This window comes from Dipodomys spectabilis, unplaced genomic scaffold (genome assembly GCF_019054845.1).
Source record: "Dipodomys spectabilis isolate Male_0828 unplaced genomic scaffold, ASM1905484v1 ptg000360l, whole genome shotgun sequence".
Taxonomy (NCBI): Eukaryota; Metazoa; Chordata; class Mammalia; order Rodentia; family Heteromyidae; genus Dipodomys; species Dipodomys spectabilis.
The window spans coordinates 1868842-1893889 of NW_024871037.1; the positions used below are offsets into that span (position 1 = coordinate 1868842).

Sequence of the window (25048 nt, forward strand, 5' to 3'; positions counted from 1 at the left end):
CTGTGAGCATCATTATTGATGCGATCTTGTGTCTTTTTGGCTTTGTTCCACAGCTTGAATAAGTGATCAGCTGATCAGGTTCTAGTCCCTTTTCAGCCATTTAATATAGGACTTCAAGTAGCTTGCCAAGCACTGGTGTCTCATACCTGTAGTAGCTTGGGTAGCTAGGATTAGAGGCATGAGCCACTAGCACCCAGCTTCTAAGCTTTAATTTTCTCATCTATAAAGTAATAATACCTCTTTCACTGCATTAATGTTTTGTTTTTGTTGTTGGTTGTGGGGCTTGAACTCTGGGCCTGGGCGCTGTCCCTAGTTGTTCAGCTCGAGGCTAGCACTCTACCACTTGAGCAACTTCACCACTTCCAACTTTTTTTTGCTTATGTGGTGCTGAGGTATCAAACCCAGGGCCTCATGCTTGCAAGGCAAGTGCTTTATCACTGAGCCACCTTGCCAGCCCTTCACTGCATTAAATTTGATAAGGAAGCATATAAAATACTTGGTCCATGAGTTGCTTGGTCATAGTAGAGGCACAAGAGTGGAACAATGGAAATGTTTTTATGTTTGTTCCTTCCAAATGAATTCTCAGGATTGTGTGTCTTGGGTTATAAGGGAGGTGTGTGTCTCATTGAAGGGTCTGAGCCCGTATTTGTAATTGGGTGCTTCTGACCATATATATGATATTGGGTCATATACTTTGGATTTCTGGTTGGAGCCTCTGGTGTCCTCATGGGTCCCACCAATAAGAAAAGTAAAAGCAGAATTAATTTTGAATAGGGACCAGGGAAGGCTATCGGGAAAGAGAACCTGTCTATTTCTGCATTTCTGGTTGACTGTAACGTTTGCTCTTGTTCTCTTGCTGACAGTTACTCAATGAAGTGCTTAATAGCGGATTTGGGGGGCGGGAGGTCCATGTTATTGAGGACCCCTTTAACTTTGTCTTGGCTCTAGGAAAAATCTGAAAAATTAAAGAGTTGTCTGCACAAAAGATGGAAGCACTGTAGGGAAGATTTGAAAAGGATGGCAGGTTGAATAATTGGTAAGCCTCTCATTTTGCTTCTGTTGAAATATGTCTTCCTTGACTTTATTACTTAAGCTTGCATCAATTGTCAAAAAACAAAGCATGGAGCTTAGGTTGTTCTTTTGGTTTGCTTTAGGTGTTGTTTTTTTTTTCTCCCCAGTATCACAGATCTTTTTCTAGTACTAAGGCTTGAACTCTAGGCATTGGTGCTATCCTTGAACTCTTTCACCCAAGGCTTGTACTCTACCACTTGAACCATAGCGCCACTTCTGGCTTTTTCTGCCTATGTGGTGTTGAAGAATTGAACCCAGGGCCTCATGCATGCAAGGCAAGCACTCTACCACTGAGCCACCTTCCCAGCCTCTGTGAGACTCTTATCTCCAATTAACCACCAGAAAACCAGAAGTGGTGCTGTAGCTCAAGTGGTAGAGTGCTAGCCTTGAGCTGAAGAGCTCAGGGACAGCGCCCAGGCCGAGTTCAAGCTCCACTAAAAAAAAAAGTATGTGAAAGCATTTTGAAAATGGTGAAATGATTTAGATCACTGAAGTGAGGCAAGACGACTGCTTGTTTTGATATCTAAATATAACTTTGTAATTCTTTGATTATCAAAATAGAGTTCTTATTGCCTTAACAGTGAATAGACAATAAATGGTACCTGTAGTCAGTAATTACAGGGTTTAAAAGTTTTGAATTTTATGAGAACCATAGTAAAGCATGCCAGACCTTTTCTTATAAAGTTATTAACACTGTCTTCTCCTTCAAGGTGATTGGCTGTTCTCAGATAGTTTTCCTTAGTTTGTTTTTTTGCCTGTTTGTTTGTTTGTTTGTTTGGGTATTCAGATGTCTATAGCAGATTTATTGGCACAAGTCCCTGACTGAAGCAGCCTAAATGTCATCCTTCACTCAAAACTCTGAAATCTGAACCTTTCTGAGTGTTGTATGCTCAAATGGCAGTCTTTGTAAATGCTCTTGCATCCCCCAAACTCTGAAATCTGAAGCATCTTGGTCCCACACAGTTTGGCTAAGGGATATTCAACTTGTAATGGCAAACTTGTAGGACATCATACTTCACAAAATAAAAGGCCGGGGTGTGTGTGTGGGGTAGAGGTCAGTCATCAAGCATGACAATGCACACTTGTCATCCTAGCACTCAGGAGACTAGGACAAGGGGATTGTGAGTTCGAGGCCAGCTTAGACCACATAGTGAAACGCTGTCTCAAAAAAGCAGATGCCTCTTTGTGATATGAAAGGAATGGATTACTCATATAAGCAGAATTGATATGCCTCAAAATAAATTGAGAACCTAGAAGAAAAAAAAAAAGAAGAATGTTATCAGTGATCGAAATGATAAGAAATGGGACTGGGAAGGTGGCTTAGTGGTAGAGTGCTTGCCTAGCATGCCTGAAGCCCTGGGTTCCATTCCTCAGTACCACATACACAGGAAAAGCCAGAAGTGGCGCTGTGGCTCAAATGGTAGAGTGCTAGCCTTGAACAAAAGAAGCTCAGGGACAGTGAGTTCAAGCCCCAGGGATGGCAAAAAAAAAAGAAAGAAAAGAAAAGAAAAAAAAATTCTAGGAAATGTAAGTTAGTCTATTGTGAAGGAAAATCAGTCAACAATTAGTTGCCTGAGGGACTAAAGAGGGCAAGGAAAAAAACTATAAAAGAAATGATTTAGCTAGGTACTGGTGGTGCACACCTGTAGTCCTAGCTACTAGAGAAGTAGAGATAATGGGGATCTTAGTTCAAGAACACCCTGGGCACAAACTTTGTGAAATTTCCATCTCAACAATGGCTAGGACTGGTAGTGTTAACCTGTTGCCCCAGCTATTACTACGAAGCACAATGGCTGGGCACTGTGACACAGAAAGTACATGTAGGAGGATTATAGCCAGTTTGGACATAATAGACATAAATAGAGAATCTATCTTAAAAAATAACCCATGGGGGCAAAGAAGGTCGCTCAGTGGTAGAGTGCTTGCCTAGCATGCATGAAGCCCCGGGTTCAATTTCTCAGTACCACATAAACAGAAAAAGCCCAAGTGGTGCAGTGGCTCAAGTGGTAGAGTGCTAGCCTTGAACAAAAGAAGATCAAGGACAGTGCCTAGGCCCTGAATTCAAGATCCATGACTGGCGTGGAGCTGGACGCTGGTGTCTCATGCCTGTAATCCTGCTCAGGAGGCTGAGATCTAAGGATCACAGTTCAGAGCTAGCCCAGGAGGGAAAGTCCCTGAGATTTTTATCTCCAGTAAACCACCAGAAAATTGGAAGTGGCACTGTGGCTCAAGTGGTAGAACGTTAGCCTTGAGCTGAAGAGTGGAGGGACAGTGCCCAGGCCCAGAGTTCAAGCCCCATGACCAATCAAAATAATAATGATAATAACCCATAGGAAAAGGGGCAGGAGCAGTAGCTCAAATGGAAGAGCTCCTGTCTTGTAAGCACAAAGCCCTGAATTCAACCCCATATATATATTATACATATGTGTATATATATCACATAATATTTATAATGTATGATCCTATATATTCATCAATAATGAAAAAATATGTGACCATCAACGGACAAGTAGGCCTGAAAAATATTCACCCCAGATTAAAACTAATTTTGGTGAGATCCTTCAAGGATAGGAATGGATGGATTCTGAGCAATAGATAGAATGAAGAACCTGCAAGATGGTTGGGAAATGGTGAAGAAACCATGGAACTCTATAAGGGGCAGGAGAATAAATTAGAATTTTCATGAAAGAAAGCTGCCAGAATTCACAGTCCTTGGTGGCACACACAGAAAATAGTATCATCCAAGTAAAGCCATTTATGTGGGGGGCAGGAATATAATGAATTAGTGCTGAAAATTTATTTTGCCTAGTATATGAACATTGTGTGAGTGGCCCCAAAGCTGGTGATATTGGACACAATTCTGGTCCTTTGAGTTATTATCTAAAAGTTGTTAAAGTAACCAGTAGAGGAACTTAAAAATATATATATATATAATATTATTGAAATATTGAAAACGTTTGTTATTGAATTTCTAGTAGAGTTATGGGCAGTTGATGTTGGTGGCACCCAGCAGAAGCTAGACAGATGGCAGGAATGCGGTCGTGGTGGACGGGAATGAGGTGGTAGTGTAGCTTTGTCCTTTTCATTAAAGTGCATTTTATGAGCCATTTGATTTTCTTTGCTCGTTGATAATTGGTGTAGATTAAGAGTTGTTTCCCAAGAAAACAAGTGCTCCCTGAATTTCTTAGAAACTGAGAAAAGGGGTAGTGGAGGCTTCAACTTGAAGTAAAAAAATTTTCTGCCTTTTATTTTCTGTCCCTTTTCTCTACCCCCAACCTCAACCCCCCCCCCCCACCTTTTTTGAGAGGGGTGCCATCCTGGGGCTTGAACTCAGGTCCTGGGTTCTGTCTCTTCTTTTGCTCAAGGATAGCACTCTACCTCTTGAGCCACAGCACCACTTCCACTGGCTTAATCATGATCCTTAGATCTAAGCCTCCTGAGTAGTTAGAATTACAGGCCTGAGTAGCTAGGATTATAGGCATGAGCCACTAGTGCCAGGCTATTTTCTGTCTTTTTTTAAAAAATGATTTTTTTTATTGCCGATCCTGGGACTTGAACTCTCTGGGCTGGGGTGCTGTCCCTGAGCTGCTTTCTCTCAAGGCTAGGGCTCTACCACTTGAGCCACTTCTGGCACAGTGTGATAGATTGGAGACAAGGGTCTCACTACTTTTACTCTTGTTGAAAAACTGAAAATAGCAGCTGTCCCAGACTAGCCTGAATAACTATTGTATTGTTCCTCTCTTTATCCTATATGTTCTTATTTCTGCCCCTTCAAACCACCTGTCAGCTTTCTCACCTAGCATGCAATCCTTCAGGCGATCTTAGCACTTTTGATCTTTCTTACCTTCCTCAGAGAAACCATATTTAGTCTCTGCCCTTAAGTCAAGCATCCCTGAGGGTTCAGGCTTTTGAGACCTGCATGCCCTAGGGATGGTATGGGTGGGAGTTTGTAGTGACTAGACTACCAGAGACAGGATGGTTTTGGTACATGAGATCTAGAACTTGCACATACATTGTCCTTGGTGCTTGGATATTGGCCGAAGAAGAAACAGTTCAAAAAAGTCTCTGCCCTTGAGGAGCGTCCATTCTTTTTCCTTTCTGTATGGAGTTTTACATAAATAGAAAGTTCATAAAAATAGGGTTTTCTTACTGGCTTTGACATTAAGATGTGTTGGCCCTGAGGTGTCTTAAGCCCTCTAAGGGAAGAGATACCGTCTAGTTGTTATCTGATAGTCCCTCTCTTAGGCCTAGCTAGAAGAAAATTGTGGAAACCCTTTTTTGCGGGATGGGCCTGTGGTCACAGGAGTGGAGACTCAGCTTGAATTAATCCTATTTTGTGTAGTGCATTTTTCTACCAACATCCACCTGCATTTCCTTTCCATGGTGGTTGCTAGGCATGACCTGCGTTTACAGAAATGGTCTCTGTGGCATCCTGTAGAAAATATATTAGAACATTATACAGTGCTGTAAACACCAACTTTTTTTGTCTCAAGTACTTCCCGAAGCAGGTTCTATTAAATGCACACTACAACAAATGTGGATTTGCATCACAGTAATCTCCAGAGTATGAGCAAGGTTGGAATAGAGGCACAGTAGATGGCATCACAGATGATGTTGAAGCTAGGTACATGGCTTTCATTGTTTTCTTCATTTTTGTAGAGGTTTGAGAGTTTAAATAAAATTGCCAAGGAATAGCTGTCCTATTTTTGCAGTATTATACTCGCAGTCTTTTATTGAGTGAGACGTTTGGGATCTTCTTTGATTTTAATGATCAAGCCATGGCCATTAGGAAGGAATTCTATCTAGACTGGTTAGAAATCTTCAAATTTAGTCATCACAATTTTGGAATTACATTTAGAAAGCATGTATGATGTATGGGTGCTTCAGTTATGAGTCATTGACCTGTGAAGGGCAGAATTAGAATGAGGTGCATGGCCACTGACATTTTAGAGGCAGAGAATATATAGATGTGAAGCATGGGAGAAGAGAAATCCTACCACTTAAATTATTAGACTTTGGAGATGATCATTGCCTACATTCAGAACCTACTGGAACATTCCCTCCTGCCACCATCACCTATGCTGATTTTGCCCCTACTCTAGGCTGGAATTTACCTTCTCCTGTGCCTTAATCTTGTCTCTTTTTAAAATGATTCTCTTAGTACCCTCCCCCTTTTTTTTTTAAATCTCCCACATTCCCTTCAGTCCCTAGACCAAATCATTCATCTTGATCTCTTTAGGCCAGTTTTTCCCTATCTCATGTCCCTTGCTATACCCCAGGCTGGAAAACTGGCCCCTCGTTTTCCTCCCTTTCTTCCATCTTTTTCAGTGAATGGCTCCTGGTGTTTGTTAACAAATGTAATTGAAACATGGCTTAACCCAGTCACGAAGACCCATTCATTTAGCCTTAAAAGATTTCAGGCAGTTGGCAAGTAAGAATTCGAAATAAAAATTGAAACTACCACCTGTATTTTTTCAGGCCGTTGATGCTCACTGCCATCGGCTGCATCGTCCCTATGGCACTGGTAAGTGTGGGAAGGGCTGGTGACCATTTTGGTGGGCTGCTGGTTTTATCCTTTTTTGGGGAAAAAAAAAAAAATCCATTTGCAAGTTGTATGAACTTGATCCTGAGGGTTGGGCAGCCTCAACCAGCTGTTGGAAACTTAAAAAGATGAGGCAATTTATGTTCATGGATTTTCTTGGGAAACTTTATTTTTGGGGGGGGGGTTCAGGAATGAGAGCTATTCAGTACCTTGAGCTTTATATAAAATTAGTATGTTCTGTGTATTCCTTTGAATCATAAGCATATGCTGTCCGTGTGATCTGGGCATGTCAAGTAATAACTGTTAAATTTCCTGAAACTCTTTAACACACTCATCCTAAAGATCAGTAATTAGCTTCATATTAGAAAGCGTCTTGAGTGTCAAAATCCATTGGTTTCCTTCAGCATCAGGATATAGCTTCCTATTCTTTGTGAACACGGGGTCAAATGTTGGCCCTAATAATGAATCCAATTTTGATAGAGATTTGTCTTGAATGTTCTTGTAAGGAGAGAGAGGTTTTGGTGGAAACTAGAAATTTGTGGTTATCATTTAAAACAATTACAGGTGGATTTGGGACTTGTGATTTGGGGGGAAAAAAAAAGATTTCACCACAATCTGCTTTCTGCTTAGGAATCTAGTGGAGAAAATACGCATTAAATTAAGTTGTCTAGGGCAGCAAATCACCATGATCTTGTATGCTGGTATTAGGACTTGAACTCAGGGGCCTGGGCATTGTCCCCTAACTTTTTCAGTCAAGAATGGTGTTCTGCCACTTGAGCCTACCACCTCTTCTGGCTATTTGGTATTTAGTTGGAGATAAAGTGGGACTTTCATCCCAGGCTGGCTTTGAACTGTGATCCTTAGATCTCAGCCTCCCAAGTAGCTAGACAGGTATGAGCCACTGGAGCCCAGCTCTAAGTTCATTTTAAAATATGTCATTACCTGTTTTATTTAGTAAATCCAGTTTTGAAACATTTCTATCACCCAGAAAGTTCTCTTGTGCCTGTCTTCAGTCAATTCTCACTCTTAGCCCCTAGCACCTACTGATCTTCTATCTTTTTATAGCTTCACCTTCCCAGAAATTCCCATTTATGTGAAAATAATTCTTTGATGCCCGATTCCTTCTATCGATGTTTTTTGAGGTTTATCCACATCATTTCCACATCCTTCTCATTTCTCAGTAGTATATTCATTTTTATGCCGAATAATGATTTTTCCATTGTATACACACTTTGTTTATGTATTCATTCATCAGTTGTTTCCACTTTTTGACTCCTATGAAATAAAGCTGCCTATCACTATCCAGACCAGGGCTTAATGTGAATATATGTTTTCATTTCTCCTGTATAGATATCTAGGAGTAGAATTGCTAGGTCACATGGTAAGGGTTTTAACATTTTAAGAAAACTATTCTGGGGTTAGGATTGTGGCTTAATGGTACAGTGCTTGCCTAGCATGCTTGAGGCCCTGGGTTCAATTCCTCAGTACCACATACACAGAAAAGGCTGGAAGTGGCACTGTGGCTGAAGTAGTAAAGTACTAGCCTTGAGCAAAAGAAGCTCAGGGATAGTGCCCAGGCCCTGAGTTCAAGCCCGGTGACTGGCAAAAAAGAAAGAAAGGAAACTATTGCAAGATAGCTTTAGTATTTTACTTGCCCACTATCATTCTATAAGGGTTCAGGTTTTTATATCCTTGCTAATAGTTTACTTTGGGATTGTCAGTCTTTGGGATTGTAATCGTTTCTCATCAGTAAACTGCTGTCTTGTAGCTGTAATATGCATTTCCCAGTGATTATTTAATGATTTCTCCTAATATTTATTTGCTATTCACCCTCTGGTTTTGAACTGATCCTCATTTCAGTCTCCTGAGTAGCTAGAATTACAGACATAAAACCATAAACACTTGGCACTTTTTAGTTTTATCATTTCAGGTTTTAACATTTAGATATATTAACTATTTTTAGTTAATTGTGTTAAATGAAGTAAGAGTCACAGTTTGTGGGATTTTGGTGTTTTTCTTTCTTTTTTTGGTAGATTGTGGAGCTTGAACTCTGGGCCTGGGAGTTGTCCCTCAGCCCTTCAGCTGTGCTCTACCACTTGAGCCACAGTGCCACTTACCGTTTTCTGGTGGTTAATTGGAGATAGGAGTCTCAGGGACTTTCCTGCCTGGGCTGGTTTTGAACCGTGATCCTCAGATCTCAGCCTCCTGAGTAGCTAGGGTTACAGGTGTGAGCCACCAGCACCCAGCAAAATTTATGTTTTATATAAACTATGAAATTATTCGAGAATCATTTGTTGTAAAGTGTCCTTTCTGCTTTAAACTACATTGACCATTTTCATTGGAAATTGACCATACCTCTGAATGGTGTTTTGTTTTGTGATACAGTCTATGTCTAGTATCTAGTATCCCCAATTTCTTGATTACTTTGTCTTTTTTTTTTTTTTTGTCATGGGGCCTGAATTCTGGGCCTGCACACTGTCCCTCAGCTCTTCAGCTCAAGGCTAGCACTCTACCACTTGAGCCACAGCGCCACTTCTGGCTTTTTCTGCTTATGTGGTGCTGAGGAATTGAACCCAGGGCCTCATGAATGCAAGGCAAGCACTCTACCACTGAGCCACCTTCCCAGCCCTACTTTGTCTTGAAATCCCATGGGCATAATTCTTCTTTTATTTTCTCTTTGAAGATTGCTTTCAGTCTTCTGGATTCCTCATATTTCCATAGCTATTATAATCCACTATTAATATGTTGAAAAAAGTCTGCTGTAATTTTTCTTGGGATTTTTTTTTAGATGTATGCGCATGTAAAGAACACACGTTCACCAGGCACTGGTGGTTCATGTCTGTAGTGACATGTCTACTCAGGAAGCTTAAGTCTGTGGATCAGCATCACCAAGCCAGGCAGAAAACTTCATGAGACTCTTTGTTGTTGTTTTTAGTTATGGGCTTAGACTTGGGGCCGGAACACTGTCCCTGAGTGTTTTTTTGCTCACTTGGAGCCACAGTTCCACTTCTGGTTTTCTGATGGTTAATTGGAGATAAGAGTCTGACAGGGACTTTTCTGCCTGGGCTGGCTCCAAACCTCAGGCTAGGATTACAATTCTCAATTCTCCTGAGTAGTTAGGATTATAGGCGAGAGCCACTAGTGCTCAGCTTGATTTTAGTTTTAATTGTTCTGTGTAAGCTATAGCTATAGCCATCAGTATGGTAGCTGTGATCCTGTAGTTTAGATGTGCTAAGTCTAAAATACCTGTTGAATTTAGAGTTTTAAAAGGGATAGGAACAAACATAGCTTATTGATTATGTTATTTTGTTGTTGTTGTTGGTGGTGGTGGTGGTGGTGGTGGTGGTCATGGTCATGAGGCTTGAACTCTGGGCCTGGGCACTGTCCCTGAGCTCTTCAGCTCAAGGCTGGCACTCTACCACTTGAGCCATAGTGCCACTTCTGGTTTTCTGGTGGTTCATTGGAGATAAGCGTCTCAGGGACTTTCCTGCCTGCTCTGGCTTTGAACCATGATCCTCAGATCTCAGCCTCCTTAGTAGCTAGGATTACAGGCATGAGCCACTGGCGTCTGGCTTGATGTTATCTTTTGAATTATGTATTGAAACAATATTTTAGGTGTATTGGGTTGAAATACTAAAATTTATTTTTTGTTGGAGCCACATAAAATATTGTATTGTATTTTGTTATTCCCTTAACCAAATTCATTCATTGGTTCAAATAGAGGTTTTGTATAGTTTTGTATATTTCCTTAGGATTTTCTACATAAAGTCATTTTATCCAGGAATAGTTGAATTTCTTTCTTCCTACCCAAGGTGTGTGTGTGTGTGTGTGTGTGTGTGTGTGTGTGTGTGTGTGTGTGTGTGTGTGTGTGTGTGTGTGTGTGTGTGTGTGTGTGTGTGTGTGTGTGTGTGTGTGTGTGTGTGTGTGTGTGTGTGTGTGTGTGTGTGTGTCTGTGTGTGTGTCTGTGTGTGTGTCTGTGTGTGTCTGTGTGTGTGTGTGTGTGTCTCTGTCTGTGTGTGTCTGTGTGTGTGTGTACGTCTGTGTGCGTCTGTGTGTCTTGGAGTAGAGCTCAGGGCCTAGCTGCTGTTCCTGAGCTTCTTTTGCTCAAGGCTAGCACTCTTACCACTTGAGACACAGCTGTTCTTCCGGCTTTTTTTGGTAGTTCGTTAGACCTAAGAGTCTGACAGTCTTTCCTGCCTAGGCTAGCTTCACATTGCAATCCTCAGATAGCAGCCTCCTGAATAGCTAGTATTACAGGCATGAGCTACTGGTGCCTAGCTTAAAACTTAATCTTGACTACTGAAATATTATTTGTTGATTATAAAATCCTAGCAAGAGATCTTCTTGGTTTTGTTGAATGCTTCCTTTCCATAAGTGAATATCAAAAGGTTCTGTTGTAGGCATGTTGGTGCTAATAGATTTGGACATGATTGCTGAGCTCTTTCAAGTATTAAGAAGCAGTAGTGTGAATAATGTTTGTTTGTTTTTTTCTGAGAAAGCTCATCTGTATTGAAATTGATTTTTATCAAATGTAGCTTAATGGCATTAATCAGGTTTGTCCTTGTCCTAACCAGGAAACCATCATTTACTATGGAAAAAATTGATGGGTAAATAATGAGCTAGGTGAATGTTTTCTGGTTTTTGTTTTTTTATTTTGTTTTGTTTTTATTTTATTTTATTTTTGTTGGTCATGGGGCTTGAACTCTAGGCTTGGGTGTTGTCCCTCAGCTCTTCAGCTCAAGACTAGCGCTGTACCACTTGAGCCACTTTTGGTTTTCTGGTGGTTCATTGGAGATACGTGTTTCAGGGACTTTCCTGCCCTGGCTGGTTCTGAACTGTGATCCTCAGATCTCAGCCTCCTGAGTAGCTGGGATTCCAGGTATGAGCCACCGGCGCCCAGCAGGGTGAATGCTTTTGTAGAATATATTCTTCTGGAGTTCCTCATAGTCTCCCATCCCAGCGCTTCTTTTGTTCAGGAGCCCATTTTTGGAACATGGTTTTCCTATAGATCCTTCCTCTAACTTGGAGAGGGTCTAGTCATACCACATTTTGCTTGAATTCATGATATCAATTCCATCAGATTTATAGGGGGTTATTAAGGAAAAGTACACCTGATCGTCTATGAACTTATGGACATTATAGATATGATATGGGCAATTCTCTCACCCCTATCTGTGACTTGGAAATGATAGCAGCACCTCCTATCAAAGGCTACTGGGAGGCACATAAGCTGATTGTTTTTTCGGTCATGGGGCTCGAACTCTGGACTTGGGTGCTGTCTCTCAGCTCAAGGCTAGCGCTCTACTACTTAAGCCATAGCGCTACCTCCAGTTTTCTAGTGGTTTACTGGAGATAAGAGTCTTATAGACCGAGCTGGAAAGGTGGCTCAGTGGTAGAGCACTTGCCTTGCATGCATGAGGCCCTGGGTTCGATTCCTCAGCACCACATAAGAAAAAAGCCAGAAGTGGCGCTGTAGCTCAAGTGGTAGAGCGCTAGCCTTGAGCTGAAGAGCTGAGGGACAGCACCCAGGCCCAGAGTTCAGGCCCCACGATCGGACCCCCCCCCCCAAAAAAAAAAAAAAGAGTCTCATGGACTTTCCTGCTAGATCTGGCTTTGAACTGTGATCCTCAGATCTCAGCCTCCTAAGTAGCTAGGATTACAGGCATGAGCCACCAGCACCCAGCTAAACTGACATTTTTTTTTTTTTTTTTTTATGTACTGCTTTCTAGAGTATATTGAAGTTCAGTTGGCACTTAGAGAATAAAGTCACATCATTTTGCCACATCATTCTGACACATCATTCTCTCTTCTCACTGGAACTCAGTTCCACTGGGCTATTATTTTTGTGTGTGTATTTTTGTGTCCCTAGGTCTTGAACTCAGGGACCAGGCTCTGTCCCTGACTTTTTTTTTTGCCAGTCTTGGGGCTTGAACTCAGGGTCTGGGCACTGTCCCTGAGTTTCTTTTGCTCAAGGTTAGAGCTCTACCACTTGAGCTATAGCACTACTTCTGGCTTTTTCTGTGTATGTGATACTGAGGAATCCAACCGGGGGCTTCATGCACTCTACCAGTAAGCCACATTCCCAGCCCCTGACCTTTTTTTTTTTTTTTGGGTCCAGTCGTGGGGCTTGAACTCTGGGCCTGGGCGCTGTCCCTCAGCTCTTCAGCTCAAGACTAGCGCTCTACCACTTGAGCCACAGCGCCACTTCCGGCTTTTTTTCTTTTTGCTTATGTGGTGCTGGAGAATCGAACCCAGGGCCTCAGGCATGCAAGGCAAGCGCTCTACCACTGAGCCACCTTCCCAGCCCTCTGACCTTCTTTTTACTCATCTAGTGCTCTACATTTGAGCCACAGCTCCACTTCTGGATTTGTTGACAATTTAGTGGAGTTTCACAGACTTTCCTGCTCAGGCTGGCTTTGAACTGCAATCCTCATTCTCCTGAGTAGCTAGAATTATAGGTGTGAGCCTCCCATGCCCAGCTCTCCACTGGGATATTCAAAATTCATTGTTAGTAGATTTGTATGTATCAGTAAACTTCTGGCTGCAACAAAGTCATATTATCTGTAGGTGTGATTTTTTTTTTTTATATGAGCACTGTTAAGATCAAGGAATTAGACTAAGTACAGTACCAAATTTCATGGCAGAATTTATTTTGGAAGTCCATTATTTAACAACATAATATTAAGGGCTGGGGGCTAGGAAGGGGGCTCACGCCTTGCATGCATGAAGCCCGGGGTTTGATTCCTCAGTACCACATAAACAGAAAAAGCCGGAAGTGGTGCTGTAGCTCAAGTGGTAGAGCTCTAACCTTGAGCAAATGAGATGATGACAATAATAATAATAAGAAGAAGAAGAAGAAATAATCATTATTACTGAGGAGCCGCCCTCTAGTTCAGCTCTGGGCTCTGTGGAACTGACAGAGGCAACCTGATTCCTGTTTTTAGCTCATAAGCTCCACCTAAGCCATCTATGGTAATAGGGGAAGTAAGTGCCAGACATGGCAGAGACTTTGCATTTCTAGAACCATCCAATGTCTCTCCTACAGTCTGGTGATCACTGCATGATAAGACATTTAGAAGCCAAGACAGAAAGCAGTGGGTATTGCTGGGTGTTGTTGCCTGTGTGTGGGGGGGGGTGTGTGTGGGGTGTGTGTGTGTGTGTGTGTGTGTGTGTAATCAATCAGTAGGAGAACAAGGCAGGAAGATTGTAAGCTTGAGGGCAATCAGGGCTTCATAACACGATGCTTGCTTAAGGGAGTGAGGTTGATGGACCACATTGTACATGTGTGTGGAAATATTGCGATGGTCCGGGCACTGGTGGCTCGTGCCTGTCATGCCTGTCTGAGGCTGAGATCTGAGGCTCGTGGTTCAAAGGCAACCTGGGCAGGAAAGACCATGAGATTCTTATCTCCAATGAACCACCAGAAAACTGGCCAAAAACTGTGGCTCAAAGTGGTAGAGCATTAGCCTTAAGCAAAAAGAGCTTAGGGATAGCACCCAAGCCCCAAGTTCAAGCTCTATAACTGACCAAAAAAGAAAGAAGGAAAGAAGGAAAAGAAAGAGAAGAGAAAAGGAGGGAGGGAAGGAGAGAAGGAATACCGAAATGGACAATCCCTGAATACAACTAATATATATATATATATATATATATTTTTTTTTTTTTTTTTTGGTCTGTCATGGGACTTGAACTCTGGGCGCTGTCCCTCAGCTCTTCAGCTCAAGGCTAGTGCTCTACCACTTGAGCTATAATGCCACGTCTGGTTTTCTGGTGGTTCAGTGAAGATGGGAGTGTCACAGACTTTCCTGCCCAGGCTGGCTTTGAACCAGGATCCTCAGGTCTCAGCCTCCTGAGTAGCTAGGATTACAGGCATGAGTCACCAGCACCTGGCAAGCACTGATTTTAAGATTGAGCCCCACTGAGTTTATAAAAAACAAAAAGGTTCTATCAAGTTCATCCAAAACCATTATCACTGTCATGTTTTCAAAAAGACTTTGTAACCCAAAGGAACATTTCAACAATTATTTAAGCCAAATGTCTGGTCTCCTTTTTTTCTTTTCTTTTTTTTTCCATTTTGTGATTGGAATGAATTGAGTGCTATAATTAAGGAAACTCAGGCCTAAAGTATTCATGGGCCTTACTAAGAAAATACTTCAGCCAGGTGCTGGTGGCTCACACCTATCATCCTAGCTACTCAGGAGGCTGAGATCTGAGGATCACAGTTCAAAGCCAGCTGGGGCAAGAAAGTCCATGAGACTCTTATCTCCAATGAACCCATCAGAAAACTGGAAGTGGTGCTGTGGCTCAAGTGGTAGAGTGCTCACCTTGAGCTGAAGAGCTGAGGGGTAGCGCTCAAGCCCAGAGTTCAAGCCCCATGCCCAACCAAAAAAAAAAAAAAAAATACTTCAGCAATATACATGAAACCTTTTATAGCAGAGAAATAGAAACTCATGCCCCAAGTGCTATAAGCTGTCTTATGTATGTATGTATTTATTTTTTACTGGTCCTATGGCTTGAACTCAAGCCTGGGCTCTGTCCCTGAGCCTCCCTGTGCTCAAGGCTAGTACTACCACTTGAGCCTCAGTGCTACTTCCGGCTTTTGAGTGGTTAATTGGAGGTAAGAGTCTCCTAGGGACTTTTCTGCCTGAGCTGGATTTGAACTACGATGATCAGATTGCATCTTTCCTGAGTAGCTAGATTACAGGATGAGACACAGGTACCTGGCCCTTTATTTATTTATTCTGGTAGTAATAATAGCAGTAATATGGTTTAAATTTAGGTCGTTGTGCTTGCTAGGGAGATTCCTTACCACTTGAGCCACTTCCCTAATCCTTTTTTGCTTTTAGTTGTTTTTCAGATATCTTCTCACTTCTTGCCAAGGGCTGGCCTGGTCCATGGCTCTTCTAATTGCTTATATCTCCCTTGTGGCTATGATGCCAGGAGTGTTCCACCATGCCTGGTTTGAGATGCAGGAGAGGGGGTGTGAAGGCCCAGGCCGACTTTGAACCTACAATCCTCCTGATCTCTGTAGCTTGGATTGCAGGCATGTGTCACCATGCCTAGTTTGCTACATGCTTCTTCTTTAACCTAATTTCATTTCAAGCTCTCGTTTTTTTGTTGAACATTTACCTCTAATATTTTACTAATACATATAACCTGGTGGTATATTTGTCCTCTATCTTTTCCTCAGGAGGAATATACAGAGATAGAATGGGTTGCTTAAAGGAGCTTTTAATTTTCTTTAATAATCAGTACCATGTGCTGTAAATATGGTCAAAGGTTGTCTACAAATTTTTAACTTTCAATTAGAATTTGTTGACTAGCACTCTACCACTTGAACTACAGCTCCACTTCCTGCTTTTTTGGTAGTTAATTAGAGATAACAGGTGTTCTTATGGGCTTTCTTGCTGCTGCTGGCTTTGAGCCATGATCCTCAGATCTCAGCATCCTGAGTAGCTAGGATTATAGGCATGCATGGCCCAGCAGAATTCATGGCTTTTTTTTTTTTCATGGACTTTTTATTTGTTTTGTGTGTGTGTGTGTGTGTGTGTGTGTATGTGTGTGTGTGTGTGTGTGTACACATACGTGTACTTTTTACAAGGATTGCAAAGCTGAGAGACTTCTTCTGAGTACAAGACCTAACTAGAGGTACACTTTGCTTAAACAGGGTGCCAGCTTGTCACTTATTGTAGAAACGGTGGTTTTGCATAAATTCCCATTGGAAGTTTCTTAATTGTCACGGAGTGGTCATTTAATGAAAATAAAGTGATCCATAAAATCCACTAAGATGGTAAGAATGTGAACTTACTTGAGAAACCAAGAGAAAGAATTTGGAAATCAAGCTTGGGCCTGGCAAAGATGTGGATATATGTATTTTTCTTCCATTGGAGCACTCTATGAAGAATTACATTTATAATTTGGTTTTTTTTTTTCTTTTTCCAGGTATCTCATTCAGTTGCAAAACTTATATTAGTTAATTTCCACTGGCAAGTCTCAGAGATATTGGACAGGTAAGGTGCTTAGAATAAAGGCGATTGCTGAGAACCCTTTCTGTTTGCCCACCCACTACTGATTATTATTTACATTTTGGAATATCTTCTTCCAATCTGCATTATTACATTTGCAAAAGACTACTATTTTTTCATGTGTGACTTTCTATACTTTCTTCATACCACTTGTTGGAAAGCAAAACTCATTCAGCTCTTCTTTGCCATGGCTAGATTTTTTTTTTTTCGGGGGTCCAGTCGTGGGGCCTGAACTCTGGGCCTGGGCGCTGTCCCTCAGCTCTTCAGCTCAAGGCTAGGGCTCTACCACCTGAGCCACAGCGCCACTTCCGGCTTTTTTCTTTTTGCTTATGTGGGGCTGAGGAATCAAACCCAGGGCTTCAGGCATGCAAGGCAAGCGCTCTACCACTGAGCCACCTTCCCAGCCCCTCCATGGCTAGATTTTAATCTGTGCCCTTGTAGATAATTTTTTACCAACATCTCCACTCATTTCTTTTGGAAATTTGAAAATTGTGTCACAATCGGTATGTGAAATATCACCTTTAGAGAAGGCTGGTCAGTTTACCTCTACCACTTCTTTGCCAGTAGAGGATTTGAGTATCTCTCACAACTCTTCCAGAACCAGCATTCTTTTTATTTTTGTAGGGCTGAAACCTAGGGCTTGGGTGCTGTCCCTGAGCCTCTCTCTGCTCAAGGCTAGTGCTCTTCCACTGGAGCTACAACGCCACTTCCAGTTTTTGAGTGGTTCATTGTTGATAAGTCTCACAGGAACTTTTCTACCCAGGCTGGCTTCAGAGTAGGATCCTAAGATTTCAGCCTCCTGAGTAGCTGGGATTACAGGCGTGAGCCTCCAGCACCTGGCAGAAACAGTACTATTGAACAAGATGATTTTAGTCCCAATATGTTTTGGAAAATTCTCAGAAAGAGGGCTTCTTCCTTCTCTTGCATCCTGTGGAGCGATTGCTGGTATTAATATCCTCAGAGGGGCTGGGAATGTGGCTTAGTGGTAGAGTGCTTCCCTAGCATGCATGAAGCCCTGGGTTTGATTCCTCACTACTACATAAGCAGAAAAAGCTGGAACTGTTGCTGTGGCTCAAGTGGTAGAGTGCTAGCCTTGAGCTGAAGAGCTGAGGGACAGCACCCAGGCCGAGTTCAGGCCCCATGACTGGACCCCCCCCCCAAAAAAAAAAAAAATCTGTCTATTATCTGTCTATCTGTCTGTCTGTCTGTCTATCTAGATATCTATCTAAAATGTGTGTTGTGTGTTGTGTGTGTGTGTGTGTGTGTGTGTGTGTGTATGCTCAAAGGCTGTATATACTCAGAGGCAGATGACTGTCTAGCTCAGTGTTTCTTATCTGCAACTATTTAACATTTGGGAATGGATAAGTCTTTAGGGGGCTGCTCTGTGAAGTTTGGCAGTCCTGGGCTCCACCTACTAGAAGTAATAATAACCAACCCCCAAGTCCTTGACAATAAAAATTGTCTTCAGATGGTATGTGTTAGATAAAATAGCTACTCAGGAGGCTGAGACCTGAGGATCGCAGTTAGAAGTCAGTGTGGGCAGAAAAGTCCACATGAGACTCTTTTTTTTTGGGGGGTGGGGGGGTCCGGTTGTGGGGCCTGAACTCTGGGTCTGGGCGCTGTCCCTCAGCTCTTGAGCCACAGTGCCACTTCTGGCTTTTTTTCTTTTTGCTTATGTGGTGCTGAGGAATCGAACCCAGGGCCTCAGGCATGCAAGGCAAGTGTTCTACCACTGAACCACCTTCTCAGCCCCCCACATGAGACTCTTTATCTCCAATGAACCACTAGAAAACCAGAAGTGGCACTGTGGTACACACACACACACACACACACACACACACACACACACACACACACACACACACACACACACACACACACACACACACACACACACACACACACACACACACACACACACACACACACACACACACACACACACAGTTTGGGGTACAAAACTAGCAAATAAATCTGTTCTAGTTACCATTTCTGCCCATTCTCTATGTGGTCTCATTTCATTTTTCCACAGAGGAAGGTGTTACTGTTTCTTCTTTAGACTAAACACAACTGGGTTGGCCATACCAATTGCTCTACAGAATTAATAAAGGGAAAATAATTTTCTGGTTTCACTACATTTCAAAATTCTGCACTCAGGAATTGACTGCATTTGAATAGAATTGCAGATGAACTTCCCAAACTGTCCAAAACTCTAGAACCACAATAGGGTGTTTTTGACCATCAAAACTCTCTTAACATTACTTAAGAATAGAGATTTGAATAGCAATGGTATTTTTTTTTGGGGGGAGGGGGGTGGGTTGGGTCCGATTGTGGGGCCTGAACTCTGGGCTCTTCAGCTCAAGGCTAGCACTCTACCACTTGAGTCACAGTGCCACTTCCGGCTTTTTTTTTCTGCTTATGTGGTGCTGAGGAATCGAACCCAGGGCCTCATGCATGCAAGGCAAGTGCTCTACCACTGAGCCACCTTCCTAGCCCCTTGAATAGCAATGGTATTTGGAATGTGTGTTTGACAACTAGATAAATACAGCAGGTGCCTAAAAAAAGATAAAGTGGCTCATGCTGGTAATCCGAGCTACCCAAGAGGCTGAAATCTTAGGATCAGAGCCAGCCTAGGCAGGAAAGTCCATGAGACTCTTAATCTCCAGTGAGCCACCAGAAAACCAGAGGTGGCACTGTGGCTCAAAGTGGTAGAGTACTAGCCTCGAGCAAAATTGCTCAGGGACAGCAGCACCCAGCCCTTGAGGTCAAGCCCCATGACCAACAACAACAAAAGAACTATCCAAAAAGTGGGACTGGTGGGTGCCGGTGGCTCACCCCTTTCATCTAGCTGCTCAGGAAGCTGAGATCTGAGGATCACAGTTCAAAGCCAGTTGGGGCAGACTCTTTTCTTCAATAAACCACTCAGAAAACCAGAAGTGGTGCTGTGGCCCAAGTGGTAGAGTGCTAGCCTTGAGCTGAAGAGCTGAGGGTAGCGCCCAGGCCCTGAGTTCAAGCCCCATGAGCGACCAAAAAAAAAAAAAAAAAAAAAAGACAATACCAGAGGAATGTCTGATTAGAGGGTTTTTGTTTGTTTGTGGTTTTTTTTGTTTTTTGTTTTTGCTTGTTTGTTCTTAAAGCTGGGCCCTGGTAGCTCATGCCTGTAATCCTAGCTACTCAAGAGGCTGAGATCTGAGGATCAAGGTTCAAAGCCAGCCCAGGCCAGAAAGTCTATGAGACTCTTATTTCCAGTCAACCACTCAAAGGCCAGAAGTGGAGCTGTGGCTCAAGTGGTAAAGCAGCAGCCTTGATCGTGAAAGCTCAAGGACAGTGTCTAGGCCCTGAGTTCAAGAATAAATAAATAAATAGAACACTAATCCTTTGCCAGTTTGTACATAGGGACACACACAATTATCATCTAGTTTATAACATAGTTTTTCACTTACGAATGTCTTTGAATAAGTTTAAGTACTTAAATGGAGCATAATTTTGTATTTTCCATTTGCTGGGTCTTAAAGACGCCTCCTTTGTTTTGAAGATATAGAGAGATATTACCTATATTTTCAAAACTAGATTTTAAGCAGATTTGGCCCTGTAATCCTAGTACCTTTAAAGCAATGTTGCTTTTCTTTCAGTGCCTTGAACTCAGTGCCTTGCATTTGAGCTTTCTTACTCACAGCTGGTGTTCTATTACTTGGAGCAATGGCTCCAGCCTGGCTTTTTGCTAATTAAATGGGGGAACTTTTCTGCCTGAGCTGAGTTTGTGATCCTCCAGCTCTTGGTCTCCTCAAGATATGAGCTTACCAAGACTCAGGTATAAGAGTTACTTGTCTCTAACCAATTGGTAGCTAAAAAAAAAAATTGAAAAAATTCTTTGTACTCAGATAAAAGCTCTGTGAAGAGGTAAAGATTTTTTTTTTTTTAAATTTTTTTGGGGGGTCCGGTCATGGAGCCTGAACCCTGGGCCTGGGCGCTGTCCCTTAGCTCTTCAGCTCAAGGCTAGCGCTCTACCAATTGAGCCATAGCACCACTTCCAGCTTTTTTATTTTCTGCTTATGTGGTACTGAGGAATCGAACCCAGGCCTCATGCATGCAAGGCAAGCGCTCTACTACTGAGCCACCTTCCCAGCCCGAGGTAAAGATATTTTCATGCGATCACATCCTATGGTGTTTTATCATGTTGCTGTTTAGAAGTAACAATGTCCTTACTTTCTAGTTCCCTTTATTTCTGCTTTTTGTTTTGTAGATTCAAGTCCAATTCTGCTCAACTGCTCGTTGAGGCTCGAGTTCAGCCTAACCCGTCGAAACATGTGAGTGTTGTCCTATTTGAGAGACTCCTTTGGTTGTGCATGGGCGCTTGCTGTGGCTCCCCGTGTCATGAGAACCATCTTCACTCTGCTGTCTAGGATGCCTCCACATACTTGTTGCAGGCATCAATCTGCCTTTTCTATTGTAACTAGAAGTTTTAGATTAGGGATGTTGCTCTGTGATAGTGCACTTGCTTAATGTGCATGAGACTCTGGGTTCAAGTCTCAGCACTGGGGGGAAAGAATTTCAACTCTGTTTGTGCCTAGAATGCTTAGACTCTGTCCTCCATTTTTGCTTCTAAGAATGAAAGTTACCTTAAAAGACTCAAATCTAAGTCATGTTTTTCACAAAGCCCATTTTCTGTGACCACTTTCCTCCAAAACTCCTTTTTTTGGGGGGTTGGGGTGGGGTCAGTCATGGGGCTTGAACTCAGGGCCTGGGCACTCTGAGCTCTGTCATTCATGTCTAACACTCTACCACTTTGAGTCACAGCACCACTTCCAGTTTTCTGGTAGTTCACTGGAGATAAGGGTCTCATGGACTTTTTTGCCCAGGCTGGCTTTGAACTGTGATCCTCAGATCTCAGCCTTCTGAGTAGTAGGATTACAGGCGTGAAACACCAGTGCCTGGCCCTCTTCTGTCCTTTTACATGTGTGTTGTATTTATTCCTGTATTTACTTACTTATTTAATTTCCTTTTTCCTTCCTCCCTCCCTCCCTTCCTCCCTTCCTCCCTTCCTTCCTTCCTTTCTTTTTCTTTCTTTCTTTTTCTTTCCTTTCATTCATTCTTTTTTCTCTTTCTTTGTCTCTTTCATTCATTCTTTTTTCTCTCTTTCTTTCTTTCTTTCTTTCTTTCTTGCCAATCCTGGGACTTGAACTCAGGACCTGGATGCTGTCTGTCACTAAGCCTTTGTACTCAAAGCTAATGTTCCAGCTTATTGAGCCACAGCACCATTTCTGGCTTTTTGGTAGTTAGAGATAAGAGGCTCACAGATTTTTCCTGCCCTGGCTGGCTTTGAACCACAATCCTCAGATCTCAGCTTCCTGAATAGCTAGGATCACAGGCATGAGCCACCTGTTCTTCTCTTGACTACCATAGGAATTATATTCTGATAATACAGAGCAATTCTCTTTGTACTTAGGAGATGAACATTGTTTGACTAATTTGGAATGAGGATATATGATAAGTGCTCTTATGATTGTGAAATGGGGCTTAGATCACCAAATAAATTCTGCACCCTTAGGAGAAAAGTTTCTAAACGCATACTATGTAAACAAGAGAGTACAGTCATTGTCCTCAACTTGTTTTTCTAGTAAGCCAAAACACACCTAAAGTAAATTTATTACATGGCGTTTTTCCATTGGCTTGTAATTTTGTTTTGTCTTTTCTTTTTTGGTACTGGGGATCGAACCCAGGATGTTGCACTTGCTATGCAAGCACTTGCCACTGAGCTACATCCTAGCACTGGCTTGTAATTTTGGCTCAAGTCCCCAGATTGTCTTTGTCTACCAGTCTCTGTAGCATGATGTGGGTTCTGGAATTCAACGTTTGCAGTTCACATCCTATACAATTTCCTTCCTTTTCCTTCCAAGTTCATTATATGGGACATCTCTTTGGTAAGAACTATAATAATACTTTGTGGTTTGGGTATATTGATGCAAAAACCACTGTATGACAAATAAAACAGCAGTGTAGACCTGGCCTCTGAGTACTGAGGCTGGGTTTATAATTCTTTGTTTTTTTTTTTTTTTTCTGTGTTGTTTTTGTTTTTGTTTTAGCCAATACTGGGGCTTGAACTCAGGGCCTAGGCACTGTTCCTGAGCTTCTTTTGCTCAAAGCTAGCCGCCCTACCACTTGAGCCACAGCACCACTTTCGGTTTTTTCTGTGTATGTGGTGCTGAGGAAAGGAACCCAGGGCTTCCTGCATGCAAGGCAAGTGCTCTACCACTGAGCCACCTTCCCAGCCCAATGTATAGGTTTGTGGTTGTGCCTCTCTTTCCAGGTCCCCGCAGCCCATCCCCCTCACCACTGCGCAGTGTGTATGCAGTTTGTACGGAAGGAAAACCTCCTCTCTCTGGCTTGTCAGCACCAGTTTTGCCGCAGCTGCTGGGAGCAGCACTGCTCAGTACTTGTCAAAGATGGCGTGGGTGTAGGTGAGTCTGACCCTGAACTATTTTTTGTTGTTGTTGGTCTTGGGGCTTGAACTCCTCAGGGCCTGGGTACTGTCCCTGAGCTTTTTTGCTTAAGGCTGGTGTTCTACCAGTTGGAGCCACAGCTCTACTTCTGGTTTTCTGGTGGGTCATTGAAGATGGAGTCTGAGACTTTCCTGCCCAGGCTAGCATTGAACCATGGTTCTCGGATCTGAGCCTCCTGAGTAGCTAGGATGAGAAGGCTGAGGCACCAGCACCTGGCTGACACTGAAATTTTTAAAATTAATTAATTAGCTAATTAATTAATTTTGCTATTCCCAGGGCTTGAACTCAGGGCCTGGGCACTGTTCCTGAGCTTCTTTTGCTCAAGGCTAATATTCTACCACTTGAACCGCAGAGCCACTTCTGGGTTTTTCTGTTTATGTGGTACTGAGGAATGGAACTCAGAGCTTCATGCATGCAGGCAAGCACTCTACCACTAAGCCACATTCCCAGCCCCCTGAGAACTAACTGCCTTTTAATCTGTGTGGCGTGTGTTGATTCCACACTTGGCAGCCATACCTTCAAAATTCCCAAGAGTATTTGCTTCTGTTTAAGCAAGTGTAGCATAAATCAAATTTGATGATAACAACAGTATTTGTTATAGTATGACTTGAATGATATTGAAATTAATTGGTAGGTGCAAAATCTCAGTGTACTAGTGATGTTCATATGCATATGACATTAGATATCACAAAATTAGGTTGTCAGTCAAGAATGCTTTATATGCCTGGAGATATAGCTCAGTAATAGAGCACATAAGCATGCGGAAGACTCTGGGTTTAAATCCCAGCAGTACGCAAACAATAATACCCTGTAGAAATGATTTTGTTATTTAATACTATTGATTGTATGTGTATTTTATACACACACACACACACACACACACACACACACACACACGTGTATATATTTTTGGACCAGTATCTTTTTATGGTATTGTTATGAAAATATGTTAATTTTTCTCCTCTCTGAATACATTTTGTTGCTTCAAGATTGTCCTGTATGGAACCTGCTTGTTAGTTGAATCTGGTAGGCAATCATATTGTGTTGTATTTTCCACAATACCATTAGCTATCCACTTGTTTCTGTTCAACAGGAGTCTCTTGTATGGCTCAGGATTGTCCCCTCCGTACACCAGAAGACTTTGTGTTTCCGTTACTTCCCAATGAAGAATTGAGAGACAAATACAGGCGCTACCTCTTCAGGGACTATGTGGAGGTATGACCAGTCATGTTTTTCTGCCCTCTGTCTTCCTGGGCCTACCTTCTATCGATGGTCACTATATTGCTTACTTTATAGCCAAGGCTATAAGTCAGTGAAGAATATAGTAGACTTTGGAGTCAGACAAACCACTGTTTAAATCACAGATCCATTGCTCCTTTGGTGTATGACCATTAACTCATTAATTTACCTTTCTCAGTCTTGGGTTTTCTTTCCTAGAATGAGCAGATTTTTTTTTTGCCAGTCCTGGTACTTGAATTCAGGGCCTGGGCCTGTCCCCAAGCTGCTTTGGCTCAAGGCTAGTGCTTTACCACTTGAGCCACAGTGTCGATTCTGGCTTTTTCTGTTTATGTGGCACTGAGGAATCGAACCCAGGGCTTCATGCATACAAGGCATGCATTCTACCTCTAGGCCATGTTCTCAGTCCCCACCTGGTCCTTTGATAGAAGTTAATCAGCTGGATGAGCAGAAGTGTTTAAGCACTCAAGGAAGAAGTCTGCTGGGAAGCAACAGTTAGGAGTTCTCTTTACTGTTTCTCCTTGGTGTATTCACAGAGTCACTACCAGCTCCAGCTGTGCCCTGGTGCAGACTGCCCCATGGTCATCCGGGTACAGGAACCTAGAGCTCGTCGAGTGCAGTGTAATCGGTGCAACGAGGTCTTCTGGTAAGAATGAGTCTTGAGCAGACTTTGAGCC

General features: G+C 42.5%; 1 protein-coding gene across 2 annotated transcripts in view; it reads left to right on the forward strand.

Moving 5' to 3' along the window:
- Arih2 (ariadne RBR E3 ubiquitin protein ligase 2) overlaps window positions 1-25048 on the forward strand; it is a 49342-nt gene that overhangs the window by 13325 nt on the left and 10969 nt on the right. The window contains exons 2-7 of one of the 2 annotated variants that reach the window (XM_042665930.1): window positions 6550-6595; window positions 16553-16620; window positions 20879-20942; window positions 22943-23093; window positions 24229-24350; window positions 24908-25017. In XM_042665930.1, the coding sequence (XP_042521864.1) occupies window positions 6557-6595; window positions 16553-16620; window positions 20879-20942; window positions 22943-23093; window positions 24229-24350; window positions 24908-25017 (554 nt within the window). In that variant the 5' untranslated portion in view covers window positions 6550-6556. The remainder of the gene's footprint in view (window positions 1-6549; window positions 6596-16552; window positions 16621-20878; window positions 20943-22942; window positions 23094-24228; window positions 24351-24907; window positions 25018-25048) is intronic. The other variant, XM_042665929.1, reaches the window with a different exon arrangement.